At 41.1% G+C, this 17,128-nt stretch overlaps 1 protein-coding gene across 1 annotated transcript in view; it reads right to left on the reverse strand.

The window, feature by feature from the left end:
- Nucleotides 1–17,128, reverse strand: part of SCGN (secretagogin, EF-hand calcium binding protein) — a 31,477-nt gene that overhangs the window by 10,576 nt on the left and 3,773 nt on the right. The window contains 3 exon segments of the mRNA XM_007128638.1: nt 1,490–1,545; nt 12,911–12,988; nt 13,291–13,347. Coding sequence (XP_007128700.1) covers nt 1,490–1,545; nt 12,911–12,988; nt 13,291–13,347 — 191 coding nt within the window.

A 17,128-nucleotide genomic window follows, 5' to 3' on the forward strand; every position in this document is an offset into this window, starting at 1 on the left:
TGGGTTTATCTCTGGGCTTTCTATCCTGTTCCATTGATCTATATTTCTGTTTTTGTGCCAGTACCATATTGTCTTGATTACTGTAGCTTTGTAGTACAGTCTGAAGTCAGGGAGTCTGATTCCTCCAGCTCCGTTTTTTTCCCTCAAGACCGCTTTGGCTATTCAGGGTCTTTTGTGTCTCCATACAAATTTTAAGATTTTTTATTTTATTCTGTAAAAAATGCCATTGATAATTTGATAGGGATTGCATTGGATCTGTAGATTGCTTTGGGTAATATAGCCATTTTCACAATATTGATTCTTCCAATCCAAGAACATGGTATGTCTCTCCATCTGTTTGTATCATCTTTAATTTCTTTCATCAGTGTCTTATAGTTTTCTGCATACAGGTCTTTTGTCTCCCTAGGTAGGTTTATTCCTAGGTATTTTATGAGGACGATGTTGGCTGTGGGTTTGTCACATATGGCCTTTATTATGTTGAGGAAAGTTCCCTCTATGCCTACTCTCTGGAGGGTTTTTATCATAAATGGGTGTTGAATTTTGTTGAATGATTTCTCTGCATCTATTGAGCTTATCATATGGTTTTTCTCCTTCAGTTTGTTAATATGGTGTATCACGTTGATTGATTTGCATATATTGAAGAATCCTTGCATTCCTGGAATAAACCCCACTTGATCATAGTTTATGATCCTTTTAATGTGCTGTTATATTCTGTTTGCTAGTATTTTGTTGAGGATTTTGGCATCTATGTTCATCAGTGATATTGGCCTGTAGTTTTCTTTCTTTGTGACATCTTTGTCTGGTTTTAGTATCAGAGTGATGGTGGCCTTGTAGAATGAGTTTGGGAGTGTTCCTCCCTTATCCATGTATTCTTGATCCAATGATTTCAACTCTCTATCTGCTCAGAATCTCTTTTTACCTTTTTGTGGACAGTCATGTTGTTTTGGGGTCGGCTAGACTTGACAGAAACATGCTGACATCATCATGTGTCACAATACCAGCCTCACAGACAGCACTTTTGCAAATACTAGACCACTTCTGCTGTCATCCTCCCCTCTTCCACTTCTATCCTGCAGACACTTGGTGCCCCACGGAGGATACACCAACACTCAGAGACCACAGGGTGCAGCTGTGAGTCTGACTGTGTTGTTCTCTGTCCTGAACTAACTATTCAGTATTCTCAGAACCAGTGAATGGGATTCAGGACTTTTTTTTGTTGTGGAACACTTATGTAGGACCATGAATGTCTGGCCTTTGAGGGCAGGGCTGGCCCATTTATAAAATATTTTGAAAATGTTGTGCATTGTGCTTTTCTGGGGAGAAGTGCTTTTATGATCTTCACAAAGATATCTGTTACCCCTAAAGATTCACCTATTCTTTAAGACTTCAGGTGAGACTTAATCTTTGCCTTTCAAAAGGAAGTGTATGGTGTCAGTAAACCCCTAGGAACATGTTTCTGAATCTATGACGCCATTTTCACACTACTCACCTTGCCAAGTCATCAAGATCCAACCGGCCATCATTATTTTTGTCAAAGATCTTCATCTGGAATGCAGAAGGGGAAAGGAGTGTAAGAAATACTTGTAATGGGAATTTATTTTGAAAGTCATTAAAGTGTTTTTCTGTTTTGCTCTTCTGGTTATATATTTGTCTAAATTGGCTGAGGTTGACTCATATCATAGAGTACTTTCTATAGAGTATAGAAGAAATAGTTTTCCATGAAGGCAAAAGTAGCTGAGGAGGATATGATGTAGGAGAAAGTCTGCCTTGTGTAGGCCTCAGAGGATTGTAGGAAGGAAAAGAGAGAGATAAGCAGAGATGGCAGAGTAAAGTAGATGTGTGACCTAGCTCTGCTGGAAGGGGATCTGGAGGGAGAGGAGAACTAGCTAAGGAAGGACAACATTGAGCAGACAGAGTGCTGGGGCTTAGCTTTCCTGGGACCCTCTAAGCACCCAAGGGTTTGGAGGCTTAGTCAAGGACCCGTGGACCTTCCATGGGTCCAGCTGAGTATGAGATGATGCTGGAACAGAGTATGGGGGTGGATCACTGAGTCAGCAAGCTGGAAGGAGGATATGGCAGAGAATTAGTGGTCTGCATCCAGCAAGAGTTAGAGGATGGCTTCAACCATGAATGTCAGCCAAGTAGCAGCAACTGTGTGGTCCACAGGCATCACCATGGAAACCAGAGCATTGTGCCTTGGGACCTCGACTCCTCCCCTTCACCATGAGGTCCTATAAGCTGCTTTTTCTCTCCTTACCCAGCTTGATGACATTTTTAGACAAGGGTCTGGGTTGGATCCAGAGAACTGAGAAATCTAAGAGACTGAGCTTTTCCTTTTGCAGAGACTTAGCCTTATTCAAAGAGGCTGTTTGAATTTATTAGATCAGGCTAAATTTGTTTTTTTTTAACATCTTTATTGGAGTATAATTGCTTTACAATGGTGTGTTAGTCTCTGCTTTATAACAAAGTGAATCAGCTATACATATACATATATCCCCATATCTCCTCCCTCTTGTGTAGATCAGACAAAGTTTTAAACAAGATATAAGAGGTTCATTCTTAGAAAGCTAGATTATCTTGAGTTTTACGCAAATAGTAGCTCAGCTTGAAAGACATGGGCCCATCTTCATTGCTGTGCAAACTTACACAGCAAGTGTAAGAGGGGAAAGCCCTTTGCTCAAAATTGGCTCAAGGAAGAAGTGAACACTAATGTGTAAATTATGCTTCTGCCCATCAGAAAATTGGTTATGTGGTTCACTTAAGAATCAGAATCAGAAAAAAAAATCATTTGCTTAATTTTACTACCCCTGTGTGTGTACACATGGGGGTAATTAATACACATATTCCCCTGTGTCTACTCTTCTAGTTGACTGGGACATATTTGACTACAAGAAATACGCATAACAAGGGAAGCTTGAGACATGCCTATTGCACCAGACCAGAAATCAGACCTCTTGTCACATTAGTAAAGTCATATGATCTCTTTGGGTGCAGCTTCTTCAGCTATAACTTTGTCCATGATTTTAACTTTCCTTATCAGAAGAACCCTATTTTCAAATGAAATTCTGCATGGTGCTTGAATGCATAAAGCAAAGAAATGGAGCTGTACAAGTAGTGGGTGGAAGTGGGCTGGAGCTTTGTCCTGTAGGTTCCCTCTCAATCCTGAACCCAAACGTTTCTTGGAACCCAACAGTCCAATAACCACTGACCGAATTAGGGCCCAGATTGCATCCAGCTCTGAAAATTAATGATTTCATGACTTTGTCAAAGCAGTTGAAGGGGAGTAAGATTGATGCTGAGCACTCTTCCTGGTAAAGTCAGCAAACAGTCCTTCAGAGCAGGTTCCAGTGTGGCTAATGGGAGGACTGAGTTCTTGGGAAGACTGGGTTCTTAGGTATCCAGGGACCTCAGTGGCACCTACCCTTGCACTTCACCCCTGAGTAATTGATGGTCAGCATCTCCTCAAAGGATGCTATATGACTACTGAACGGTGGTGTTCAGAACACCCAAATTACACGCACCACAGCACTGTTTCATGTGCAAGTTCACTGCAACCGCCACGAGGGTATCTTCCACCAGAAGCCATCAGTAGAGTAGTAGCTGGTTGCTAATCCAGGTATATGAATTTACCAGGATTTTCTTCCTCCCAAAACTTGATTATGAAAAAGAAAAAGCCTCAGAACATGACCGGTTTCTAAGAGGGAAGGAAGAGTAGGCTCCTAATAGTTCATGATCTCAGTAACTGAGAAAGTTGTTTGTAAACACGTCTGTCCTAACTCACGGAAGTTACTAACGACCTTTGATGAATTTTGAATGTTTGGCAATTTGGGGTGGGCATAATGGCTTCTTAATTTTTAAAACTCTAATAGTGGCCATTTGTAGAGCAGCCAAAACTTTGTATGTTATTTCATTTAATCATCACCACATTCTCAGAAGGTAAGAAATAGCTGCATGCCACTCATGCAAGAAACTGGAATGTAGAAAGATTGATTTGTCTAAGAAAGTAGTAAGATTTGAATCTAAGCATATCTGTCACCAGAGCTCTAGAGCTCTTCCCATAAAGCAGGCTCTTACCTTTATAGAGTCTGGGTAGCTTATGGTTAATGTAGTTTGCTTCCTGGTTGGTTATGAAATAAAACATCTGGTGCTATAGATTATGCCAGAGATGTGGTGTTTACCTTTTCTAATTGCCCTTCTCTCCCTGGGAAAGCAAAAAAAGATTCTATTTATGTGAGTTTCCCTCTGACCTTAGTGGTCACGTGCTCGTGGCACAGGTCCCTCCTGGAGGGCTGTGGTGATTCACGGTGCTGGCGGTCGGGTCAAGATTCCATTCTGAAGGGCTGATTATTGAAAGGTTGTGAAGGGCCCTTAACCACTGTTCTCACTTCTGCCACTGCCTTTTCCAAGATTGAACATACACACATTTTTGAGCACTAAGTACATGAAAGGTTCTATAAAGTCTCCTGGAAATGGAACACAATGACTTACTGACAAACTCCTTAAAATTCTGTAGACCTATGATTCCCCTCAAGAGACCCCTCAGAGACTACAGATCTACCCAGCATTCTCCGTAGATTGAATAATAGGTTTACCTTAATTTTTCGATTCCTTAAAGATGCCATGGTGATTGTGAAATGCAAATTCATTTAAAACCATTACTGGGTTAATATCGGGTTGGCCAAAAAGTTCATTCAGGTTTTTCCGTAACATCTTACAGAAAAACCTGAACGAAATTTTTGGCCAACCCAAATAGTAATTTCTTACCAGAAACAGTAGATCCAAAGTATGACTGTTGTCATGTGGTGGGAGAGGCAGTCCGTGAATTTTTTAAACAATTGCTAATTGATCATTTGAGATGCAGTGCAAGGTCAAAATTTTGCAGATAGTTCAGCAGAGTGAAGAGTACAAAGTATAAGTCCTTCCTGTCCTTGTTGTAAAGGTAACTACCATTCACAGGACTGTGTATCCTTCCAGAAACTTTTTAAACATTTTAATATGTCCATCTTTATTTTTTTGGACAAATAGGGCCACATTCTATGTATTATTTTGCAACTTGCTTTTTTTCATTAAGCAGTATTCTTAGAAATCACTCCTTATCGGTTATCATTTTTTTTACTTAAAAAGAGTTCCTCATTCTTAAAAAGTCTGGAAATTGTTGCCATACACAATCTCAAAAAGGATTTAGAGGGCCCCCCCATATTACTGAATCAACAATTGTATGTCGAATAATCACCATGTGTCTAACAACGTGTGAGGCACTGTGAGAGATTCTCAAAAATCATTAAGGTGGTACAGCCTTTTAGGAGCTTACAGTGTAATTGGAACAGGACTGTGGAAGAAGGTCAATATGTCAGTTTGGGACATGCTAAGTTTGCGAGGTTTAGTGGGCATCCAGGTGGAGACACACATCCAAGTATATGCAGGCAGCTCAGAAAAGTGCTCTGAGTCAGAGACATAAATTGGAGGCAGTCACCTTTAGTTAGTATTTTAAATCATCAGACTGGTTGAGATCAACGGTAGAGTGAGCGTGGACATGGAATAGAGATTTCAAGACAGCCTGGTGGTGGAGGGGGGGATAAATTGGGAGACTGGGACTGACATATACACACTACTATATATATAATAGATAACTAATTAGAACCTACTATATAGCACAGGGAACTCTACTCAATACTCTGTAATGGCCTCTATGGGAAAAGAATCTAAAAAAAGAGTGGATATATGTATATGTACAACTGATTCACTTTGCTGTACACCCGAAACTAACACAGCATTGTAAATCAACTAGACTCCAATAAAAATTAAATTAAAAAAATAAAAAGCACAGACATGTCTCAGATTGGCCTGGATCAGAGACCTAGGGGGAAGGAAGCAGCTGGGAAGTCAGGTGCTTTAATCCAGGCATGAAGTATGAGAGCTGGGACCAGGGTAGAGGATGGGGGTATTCTCTTTGCCTGCCACATTCTCAGATTTTAATTTATTGTTTTACAGTAGTTCAAGTTCCATGCTCTAATTAGGTACATGAGCTTAATATCGCCCACATGTATTAGCTTACATTTTACAAATCTCAGTATTACCAAATAATATTCTATTCAGACAGCTAATCTTTCCCCCTGCCAGGTGTTGGCAGCATCTCTTAATTAGATGTCATAATTGGATTTTGTTAATAGTTTCCTTCCTTGTACAGAGCATTAATTACGAGTTTAGATGAGACAGGGTCTGCAGACCTCAACTTTTCTCTTCTGATTGGATGTTCTGCCTTGACTTGTTGCTTGTTACGTTTCAGACAGCTTTCAAGTGTGCCAATCCTTATTTGGGTCAATTTGAATTCATTAGTAGGTTACATCTCTTAAGTAAAACATTTGATGCTAAACCTCAGAACCAAATCTTTAATGCAGTGTTGCTGCGACTGTGTCCATTGCTCATTAAAAAGCCACTAAAGCAGCAGTAAAGTGATTTCACACTTGGTGTATCACTTAGATCTCAGATCCTAGAAGTTTTTTTTCAGAATGTTGAGTTTCTAAAAGTCAGTATACCCAAAAGTCTCTAAGGAAATGTAAACAGTCTTTAAAAAAAAAAAAATAAATCTTGGTAGGAAAAGTGAGAGTCTATGAAACTCAAGCCATGGCCAGCTTCCTTCTTTCATCCAGCTCAGCATGATGGAAGTCTTACTCAGGGCAGGTACAGACCAGAGAATGGGGTACTCTAAAAGGTCTGGCTTATTTGGAACAAAGTGTGGGAAGTTCAGCCTAAAGACACTGTCCAAACAATGATGATTTTAGTTAAGAGGAACCCTCCTGAGATCTAAGCAAGCCTCAAAGATTGGTGTTAAATACTACTCCTACAAAGAAGTCAGACATTAATTTGATCAAACTGTGGAATGATTTATGCTCTAGGGCATTGTTGTAGATGATAAGAGAACAATCAGCTAGCAGTTAGTGACGACTAACATCGGGGTGTGATACCAATATAGAGAGACCAGCCAGAAACTTACAAAGAGATAAGGGAGATCAGGAAAAGACTTAGTCAGAGGGCTCAGGTAAAACTATTGCTCTTCTTGGGGTGGAGGGACGGAGTTAAGGTGACTGTGCAGGCCCAAGGCTGCACTTTCTGAGGAGTAACATAACAGGCTATACACCACAGGAGAAATAGATTTCAATCAAAAGAGCCCTAAAATACAAGAAGAAAAAATTGACAGAATTGAAGGGAGAAACAGACAATTCAAATACAATAGTAGAAGTCTTTACTACCTCTCTTTCAATAATGAACAGAACAAGTAGACTTAATAGACACCTCTAGAACATTATACCAAATAACAGCAGAAAATACATTTGTCTCAAGCACATATGGAACATTCTCTAGGATCAACCATATACTAGGCCACAAAACAAGCTTCAGAAAATTTAAAAATATTGAAATCATATAAAATATGTTCTCTGTAAAAATTAAATTAGGAAAAAATAACAGGAGGAAATTTAGGAAAATTACAAATATATGAGGTTAAACAATACAATTTATAAAAACCAAAGGGTCAAAGAATAAACTATGAGAGATATTAGAAAATATTTTGAGATGAAAGTGAAGAAACTACTAAAACAGTCATTAAAGTTACAATTTATAACTATAGAAGCCTTTAATAAAAATTAGAAAAGATCTCAAATCAACAATCTAAACTTCCACCTTAAGAAATTATAAAAAGAAGAAAGTAAACCTGAAGTAAGCATGGTAAAGGAACTAATAAATGTCATATCAGGAATTAATGAAATATTTAGAATACAGAATAAAAAAGAAAAAACTCGGGCTTCCCTGGTGGCGCAGTGGTTGAGAGTCTGCCTGCCGATGCAGGGGAAACGGGTTCGTGCTCCTGTCTGGGAAGATCCCACATGCCGCGGAGCGACTGGGCCTGTGAGCCATGGCCACTGGGCCTGTGCGTCCGGAGCCTGTGCGCCACAACAGTGAGAGGCCCGTGTACCGCAAAAACAAAACAAACAAAAAAAAAAATACCTAGGAGCATAGTTTCAATAGTCCAGAATCTGTTAGATCCAAAGTGACTCTTCTCTAGCCACTCATTTGTACATGCCACGGAGCGGCTGGGCCCGTGAGCCTGGCCACTGGGCCTGTGCGTCCAGAGCCTGTGCGCCACAACAGTGAGAGGCCCGTGTACCGCAAAAACAAAACAAACAAAAAAAAAACCTAAGAGAATCCTAATCTCCTAACATGGCTTTGTCCTCACCTTGCTCTTCACTTTATTCATAGGGATTTGTATCTCTTCTTGATCTCTCATAGAGCTCAGCCCTCCCTCTTTTGAAAGTTTTCATTTTAATAATTTGACATTTAGACTTTCAGATGTGAATGTTATGGTTTGAATACAGTTTGAAGATGGATTTGGGTCTGAATTTCCACTCCGTCCTTATCATCTCTGACCTGTAATCCTCAGTTTTTTCATTTACAAAATAGGGGTTTAAAAATACTTATTTCATAAGGTTCATGTGAGAAGCAAATAAGATGTTTGAAAAGTGCTTCACACAGGGCCCAGCACAGAAGGAACTCTCAATTATTACGATTAAAATATTTAATCCTAGAACAAACACTGGTTACGTTTCAATGAAAATAAAGTACTGTGTGTACTCTGTTAAGAAGACATCTTTAAAAAAATTTAACTTTAATTCTTTTCACCTACTTTTTTAAAAATTGAAGTATAGTTGATTTACAATGTTTCAGGTATACAGCAAAGTGATTCAGTTATACATATATGAGTGTGTGTATATATATATTTTTCAGATTCTTTCCCATTATAGGTTATTACAAGATATTAAATATAGTTCCCTGTGCTATATACCTACAAGTAGGTCCTTGTTGTTTCTCTATTTTATATATAGTAGTGTGTATCTGTTAATCCCTAATTCCTAATTTATCCCTCTCCTGGCCTTTCCCCTTTGTCCACCTACCTTTTCTTGTCCTGCCTTTGCTGAAGCTCTAGAACTGCTGCTTCATTGCAGTCCATCTTATTTTTTTTAAAAATCCAGAAAACTTTTCAAGAATCTTTTAATTGGATCTCAAGGTGAAATTGCTGTATTTAAGGGCTGAAAGGAAAATTGAACTCAATTCCTACTTATGGGCCGATACTCTAGGGCAGTGATACACACAGTGGGGATGAAAGGGAGGGACCAGAGGGGATGTTTGCTCCCTTTCCCGTTCTTAGCAAATTTCCTCCCAGTTGGAAGACTCCATAAGGTCAGAGACCGTATCTTCCATGGTAGGTTCTCCCTAAATATTTGTTGAAGGAATGAACTCACATCTTTGTATGAACTAGTTTACCAGAGCACATTCTAACCTGAGAGAGCAGCATTCAGAGAGTGGGGTTTTGGTGAGGGAGGGGATATTCTCGGTCACTTTGAGACTCTACCTCTCAGCCCAGAAAAACCATCTCAGACCCAGCTTAAGAAAAGGAGTGACGTGACTTGCGAATCCACAGGGGCGTATACTAGGCTCGCCCTGCTCTGACTGTCCCTTCTCGATCATCTCTGCTCTGTCTCCATGCCTCCAGCTCTGGCCCTCACTCCTGTCCCTCCCTGCCTCCCGTCACCCCCCTGTCTGTCTCTGTCCCCTGGGCTCAGCACGGCTCCTACCCACTGCCTGGTTGGGATCCTTCCAGGTGACTCTTTGTGATGAAGGACCCCAGTGAGAGACATAAGGAGGGAGCTCAGCACTTTCAGGCTCCCTTTCTGGTTCTGCCCTGGAGGGTCTGGTTTTAAACAAGGAAAGAGAAAAAGGAGAATTTCGGAACATGAAGCACTGTTTGAGGAAAGCTGGGTCTGTGCAGGATGCTGCGACGTGCAATGTATGCGAGGCGCCTCGAGGCATCAGGAGTCACGATGGAGCTGGAGGGTCCCAAGGGACACAGACAAGGGAGGCAAGGAGGGTCCCAAGGGCAAATTTTACTCATATTGTTAGGGTTTATTCATAGCTGTTTATGAGGTAATAACTGAAAATTCAGTTCAGACAATTCGCATTAAGTAGCCCACTGTGTGCCAGGCTCCGTGGGAGGGCTGAGAACACAAAGATAAGATGCCACCTTGCCCTTGAGGAATCACGGCCTAGTGGAGTACAAGATCCATAAACAGTGTCAGTGTCATCCTTGACACCCAGCTGCTTCATCAGGAAATCCTACTGATTCCGTCTTCAGACAGATCAAGTTCTCATCTCTTCTGCTACCTGACCCTGGTCCAAACTAACATCCTCTCTCACCTGGATGGAGCAATGGCCTCTTAACAGGTCTTCCTGATTCCCTCCTTGCCCATTTCGGGCTCTTCTCAACACAGCAGCCAGATCATGCCATCCTCTGCTTCAAATCCGCCAGTGGCTCTCCATCTCCTTCCAACGAAAACCCCAAGTTCTCACAATGGCCCCATCTCATCCTTGCTTACTCTGCTCCAGCCACACTGGTCTCTTCCTGTTCCTGGAAATCCCAGGCACACCCCTGACCCAGGGACTCTGCTTGCTGCACCTTTGGTCCTTTCTCATGTTGCATCTTCTTGAAGGGCCTCTCCTGACCACCCTATTGAAAATTACACCTCCCCAAGCTCCCATCCTAGCTGCCCTGCTGGCACTGCCTGGTCTACTTTTCAATTTTTTCCATAACACTATTACCCTCTATCATGCAATGTAATTTATTATTTATTGTGTTTATTGTTAGTGTCAGTCTCTCCTTTGTCTATTTCACTTACTGCTGAATCCTTGATGACTAGAATAGTGCCTGAGGCATAGCAGATATTTGAGGAATATTTGTGGAAGGAATTAAATGGATGACTATGATGTTAAGACAGTGAAATACACAAGATACTATAGGGGCACAGAGGAGAGGCACTTGGATCCACTGTAGAAGAAGGTATGGAAGATCTTCTAGGGCAAGATGATGTCTAACTAAATATTGAAGGATGAGCAAGAACCAGGTGGAGAAAAGTAAGGAAAAAATAGCCAACCTATGGTAAAAAGTTAGAAAGCACTGGCTTAGTATTCTGGTTGGAGGTGGAGGGAAGCCCCTCAGAGTCAAAGGTATTCAAAGAAATACTGGAAACATGCTGGAGATTCTAAATGCAAGCCTTTCACTGTGTAGGGCCTGTTTTATACATTGATAAAATCAAGATAAAAACGGCCAGTGCTAACATTGTTAAATCAATGTTGAAAAAAATGCCCAACTGGAAAAATAATCTCCTTGTTATTCTCTCCCCCAGGCAGTTTTAGTCTAATTTCCTTTTTCAGATTATTCATTCTATTAGAGGGTTTCACTGGAACTTAGGTCAAAAGGAAACTAGAGATATCCCTGTAGCTGGGAACCTGCTTCCCAGGGATTTCCCACGTCACTCTTTAGTGCTAAGTACCTATTTACTCAGGATTTCAAAGAGCGTTTTGCATGCTATTACAACAAGTCAACATAGTAGAAAGCCAGATAATTTCCTTGATTGAGATCCTGGCCTGGGGTGTGATTCTGTCCTTGGCATCAGCTTTGCTCCTGTCCAGGCCATTTACAAGGTATCATGGTCAAGAGCACATTCTTCCTTCCCGGGGCTGATGCCCTTGGCTGGAAGCAGCATTCAGAGTAGTCAGAGTACAGAGCGAGAGCCAGGAAAATGCAGGGTCGAAAGCCAGGAGAGCCCAACTTCCACTTTTTTTGTGTGTGTGTGTGGTATGCGGGCCTCCCTCTGTTGTGGCCTCTCCCGTTGCGGAGCACAGGCTCCGGACGTGCAGGCTCAGTGGCCATGGCTCACGGGCCCAGCCGCTCCGCGGCATGTGGGATCCTCCCAGACGGGGGCGCGAACCCGGTTCCCCTGCAACGGCAGGCGGACGCGCAACCACTGTGCCACCAGGGAAGCCCCCCAACTTCCACTTTAACTGGTGCCTTAGGCTAGGCAACTTAACATTTCCCAGTTAATCTGATTTTTATAAAACGAGTCTAGGGATTCAGCTTGGTGGTGACTTAGTCACTTACCCTTTTCAAACCTCAATCATCAGATATAAAAAATAGCAGGAACAATGCCAGTGCTATAGAGGAGTTGTTAGAATTAATACAGTATTCGGAAACATCAATTAAAGGCCTAAGTAGATGAACCTAGTGGTACACATTTTAACAGGGATCCATAAAACTCTTCTCAGTGATATGCTTCCATGGCTGTTCACAAGAAGGTTCAGTAAGATGCGTCTACTCAAGAACTCTTTCTATAGTAGGTGTAGCAATTGCACAAGTAATTAAACCTTTACCAGCAATTTCCTTGCTTGTTAATTAAGAAACCTACAGAGTTTGATTGGAATGAAGCACACATCTGGGGATGGGAAGGGGCTCGGGGGGAGATAAATGGTAGAGAAGCCAGATCCAATTCAATGCAGATTGTTGATTAGCACTGGGGGAAAAGCATCAAGTTAGCAACTGAAACAGAATATGAGGATGAGTTCACCAAAGGCAGCTTCTCCTACTTCAGCATTTTCCAGGGAGCTTTGACGCTGAAATAGTCCTGGGGTCATACGATGGCATGAGGGGCAAGTGAAGTAATGACAACAAGGACCACAACAACCACCACAGGAAGTACTAACATGTCCTGAACATTTACTATTTCCTTGATGTTCCGCAAAGTGCTTCATATGCATCCACTCGCTTGCCCTTGCAGTAACTAGATACTATTAATCTCTATTTTTCAGAGGAAGTAAATAAAGTTGAGAGGCTGGACGGTTTCTCAAGGCCATGGCTAAAGATGGCAGAGGTGGGACACACATCTCCCATCTCTCTGATTCCCAATTGCTCTAAATCGACTTGCTAAATGAGTAGAATCATCCACTGTACCAGACAATGTTTCTGGGCCCTGAGGAGGCAGCGGAGAAGCTGTCCTCATGGAGATGGCGTTGCTCAGTTACTCACCATGGTGCCAGTATATTCTTCCAGCTTAGCCTCAGAAATGGCCTTTTTGTGGTGGCAGAAGAGGTCTCGGAGGAAGTTCTGGGACATCTAGAGAAGAGCTGCATTTTATCTAGTGAGCAAATAAACCTAAAAATCTCAAGAGGCTGTATTTTAAGAATTGTGGTTCGTTTGTTTTAGGAAGGAACTGAAAGGCTTTGAGCAAGCAATAAATCCAACATACAGTTTCTAAACCTTCTAAACATGAATCAGTTTTTTAAGTAACAAATTCATATCCATGTTTCTTGGAAATGCAGAAATCAAACTCATGATACACATATTTCAAATTCCCAGTGATGAGCAAACCCGCCCTTCACCCAGACACGGCTCCCGGCAACACTTACACAAAGCTCAGCAGCTGATATAAAGCCACTGCTGTCAGCATCATATTTGTGCCAAATCTGAAATACACAGAAGCCATTGATCCATTTATCCTCAAATAACCTGGGGTCAACTTATGCTGCTGTCTACTATGGTTCAGCATCTGATAATAGTACTTAACTGGGTGCAACTAAGACTTTGCATGGAGAATTTTAGGCTTTCTTTGGTGACAGCTATTGTTTGGGCAGAACTCACTAGAAATGACTCACTGCATTCACTTAGAGCCATTAGGAGGACCACAGTGCACTCACTGAAAGGGAGCTACGGAAAGTTCAAAATGGAAAGATATCAAGGGATGGCCTTCAGTGGGAGGCAATATGGCAAACCAAGAAGTCTTCTTTGTACTAAATTCCTAAAAATGCAGAGTACTCTAAAAATAACTCTTTAAATACACAGCTCAGCTGGCAAGAAAGTGAGGGGACTTCTAAGAGGTCTGACATGATAGAAAGCACAAAATGCATGACAGAAACCAAAATCTATCCTAGGTACATCTACTGATCTCTGATAACTTAGCCTGTAGTTTTATCAGGAAACTGCCCACAAGGTAGGCAGGAGACAAATCCTGGGGCCACCCAAGGTGGGAAGTCAAACTGAGGCACCTACATAAGACTAAAACCCCGAACAGCAATAACCTTAATGCAAAGGTGAACTTCCCCAAAATAAATTGCACGGCAGAAAGGGCCCCTAAGGAATCTTGCCTTTGTGGTATTGGCTCCAGGCAAAGGGAATAAAACATCTCTGATAATTCCCAGTAGCAAGCCAGCCCTTTCATTGGTTTAAGAACAGCATTCATGGGACTTCCCTGGCGGTCCACTGGTTAAGACTCTGCGCTTCCAATGCAGGTGGCTCGGGTTCGATATCTGGTCGGGGAACTAAAATCCCACATGCTGTGCAGTGTGGCCAAAAAACCCCACAAAAAACAGCATTCATCCAGCTGAAGATACAGTTACTTAAACTGGAAGACAGAACAGCTGAATATTTTTAAGGAAACATTGAACTGCTTTCTTTAGTAAATGGTGTGATTTTGACCACCTCTGATTTTTCCATATCCAAGCCTCACAAGTTAACAAGTTCCCTAATGCCTATACAGAATGAAAAAGTAGCATTAAGTATTTTTTTTAATTGACAGATGTTTCATTGATGTGGAATGGGTTACCTGAGTCATCAACTACAGGGACCTTAATTCTAGATCATAGCTAGGGTCCTGCCTGAATATCCTGCAGGGATAGTAGGAGATGCTGATATTTAGTGAGAAGTGTTCAGAAACATTGCCCCTTTCAGTCCCTGTCACCAACGTTTCTGCCTGAATCTAACCAGGCTTAGAAAATCAACTGGTTAAATGTGATTTATATCCTAACTTTAATGTGTGACTATACCAGAACTAAGAATGAGAATTTCAAATAACAAAAACATTTTTACCTGCTTTTTTATGCTGTTCTCCAAACATTTTCCATCTAAATTATCTTAAAGTTTTACTGCAACTGAGCTATTGGTGGGGCAAAGATCTTTATGTGACTACTATATATGCCTGTCTTTAAAGAATGAAAGCAAAATAAAGAGGTTTCCAGGCAAACAAAAACAGAATTTATTACCAACAGACTCTTGGTAAAGGATATACTCCAGGAAGGAAGAACACAAAGGAGGAAAATCTAAGATGAAGAAGGAATGATGTACAAACACAATGGGAAACGTGGGCAAATGGAAACATATCTCGTTAGCGTAAAATTTGTGGGATTAAAGAAAGCAAGATAGAACTAATATTCAGGACAACAATGGCAAGTGAGCTGATTGTTAAAGTGTCTTAAGGTCCTATAGTTCAGGGGGAATATAAAGACATTAAGGTAGGATTTCTTAAAATATATAGGAGAGTACATAGGTTATAACAAATTTAATTTAAAAATAAAAGAATTCAAGAATCCAAAATATTTTTTTAAATTGGGTAGAGAAAGAGAAAGCACTTCTTTACAGAAGAAATTGACAAACTAGAAGGGAGGGAGGACAAATGGAGAAATTTTTTTTTTTTAAAAAAGATGGAAATGGCATTATGGAAACTTTCTTTTTCCCATTTCTGAAGATTATTCAAGCCTACACAGGCATAACATTTTAATTCTTTCTGCTGATTATAAAAGCAAATCATATTTATTGTATGAAATTACTGAAATAAAAAAACACTAAAATCTTCTGAAATTCCTACCCCAAGATAGTTACTTGTCATTTCTATGTGTTTCCTTTTCATTGTGTTTCTATTATATATGTGACAAAATGAAGGGGAAGTCATATGGCCTACACACTTGGGTAGTCTATTATTTTCATTTAAAATTTTCTGTGAGCATTCTTTTTTTTTTTGTGGTATGCGGGCCTCCCTCTGTTGCGGCCTCTCCCGTCGCGGAGCACAGGCTCCGGACGCGCAGGCCCAGCGGCCATGGCTCACGGGCCCAGCCGCTCCGCGGCACGCGGGATCCTCCCAGACCGGGGCGCGAACCCGGCTCCCCTGCATCGGCAGGCGGACGCGCAACCACTGCGCCAGCAGGGAAGCCCTCTGTGAGCATTCTTAAACACAACTAAAATTATTTTGAAAATGTCATTTAAAATAATCTGTAAATAATAGAATAATGATTCTACACAATTGGAAAATACAGAAGTACAGAGAACATAAAGATTATCCAAAACCTTACCCCCCAAAAACCCAATATTTATCTAGTGTGTATTTACCCATTGTCTTATTTACATGGGTGTTAGGGTAAAAAATTTTTTGAGCAAAGTTAAGGTCATAACGCATATACAATTTTGTTTCTTAACAGGATAATGCATTTCCTTCTTGTCATTAGATAGTCTTTGAAAACTTGATTTTCAGTGATGCATAATGTTCCACAATGGGGTTTTTCTCTCATGAATCTCCAGGGCCTAGAACAGTTTCTGGCATACTGCAGGGGCACATAAGTATTTGTGGAATGAATGAATTGTATGAATGTATCATAATTTACCTAATTTTTCTTTCATGGTTAAGCATTTATGTTATTTTCAGTTTTAACTATACTAAGTAACAGAAATATTTAATGTACATCATTGTGTAGAAAACTTGTCTGCATCTCTGATTATATCCTTAAAATAGATGCTTGGAGAAGTAGAATTATTGAGTCAAAGGGTAAAGATTTTTTAAAATTAACTCTGGATTATGAAATTTTAAAGAATCCTGATTACATTTTTGCAAAATCGCTCTCCATAAAATTATCCCCGTGTGCGTGCCTACCAGAAAAACATGAGCAACAGTCTCAGCGCTTGCTCGCCAGCGCTGTATCTTTTTGTTGATCCTCTTAAAATCTTTGGTGCTTCCCTGGTGGCGCAGTGGTTGAGAATCCGCCTGCCGATGCAGGGGACACGGGTTCGTGCCCTGGTCCGGGAGGATCCCACGTGCCACGGAGCGGCTGGGCCCGTGAGCCACGGCCGCTGAGCCTGCGCGTCCGGAGCCTGTGCTCCGCAACGGGAGAGGCCACAGCAGTGAGAGGCCCGCGTACCGCAAAAAAATGTATAAATAAAAAATAAAAATAAAAGTAGGTGTCACAAGTGGTGATTATCCCTCCACTGAGAGGGACATGCCCTCTTGTTAAGGACATACTTAGGGCTATTCATTTCTCAGCAGGAAAAAAAGTCCAGAATTAGGAACAGTTTCCTTAATCATGGTTGTCCCGGTATCGTGGAGCGCTCAGTGAAGGTCCCTGTAACTATGTTCCCTGGGGTAATGCCTCAGCATTTTGAAAGGAAACAATGGCAAATGACAGCATTTCTTCTTTTTTTTTTTTT

This window comes from Physeter macrocephalus, chromosome 18 (genome assembly GCF_002837175.3).
Source record: "Physeter macrocephalus isolate SW-GA chromosome 18, ASM283717v5, whole genome shotgun sequence".
In the NCBI taxonomy this organism is placed as follows: Eukaryota; Metazoa; Chordata; class Mammalia; order Artiodactyla; family Physeteridae; genus Physeter; species Physeter macrocephalus.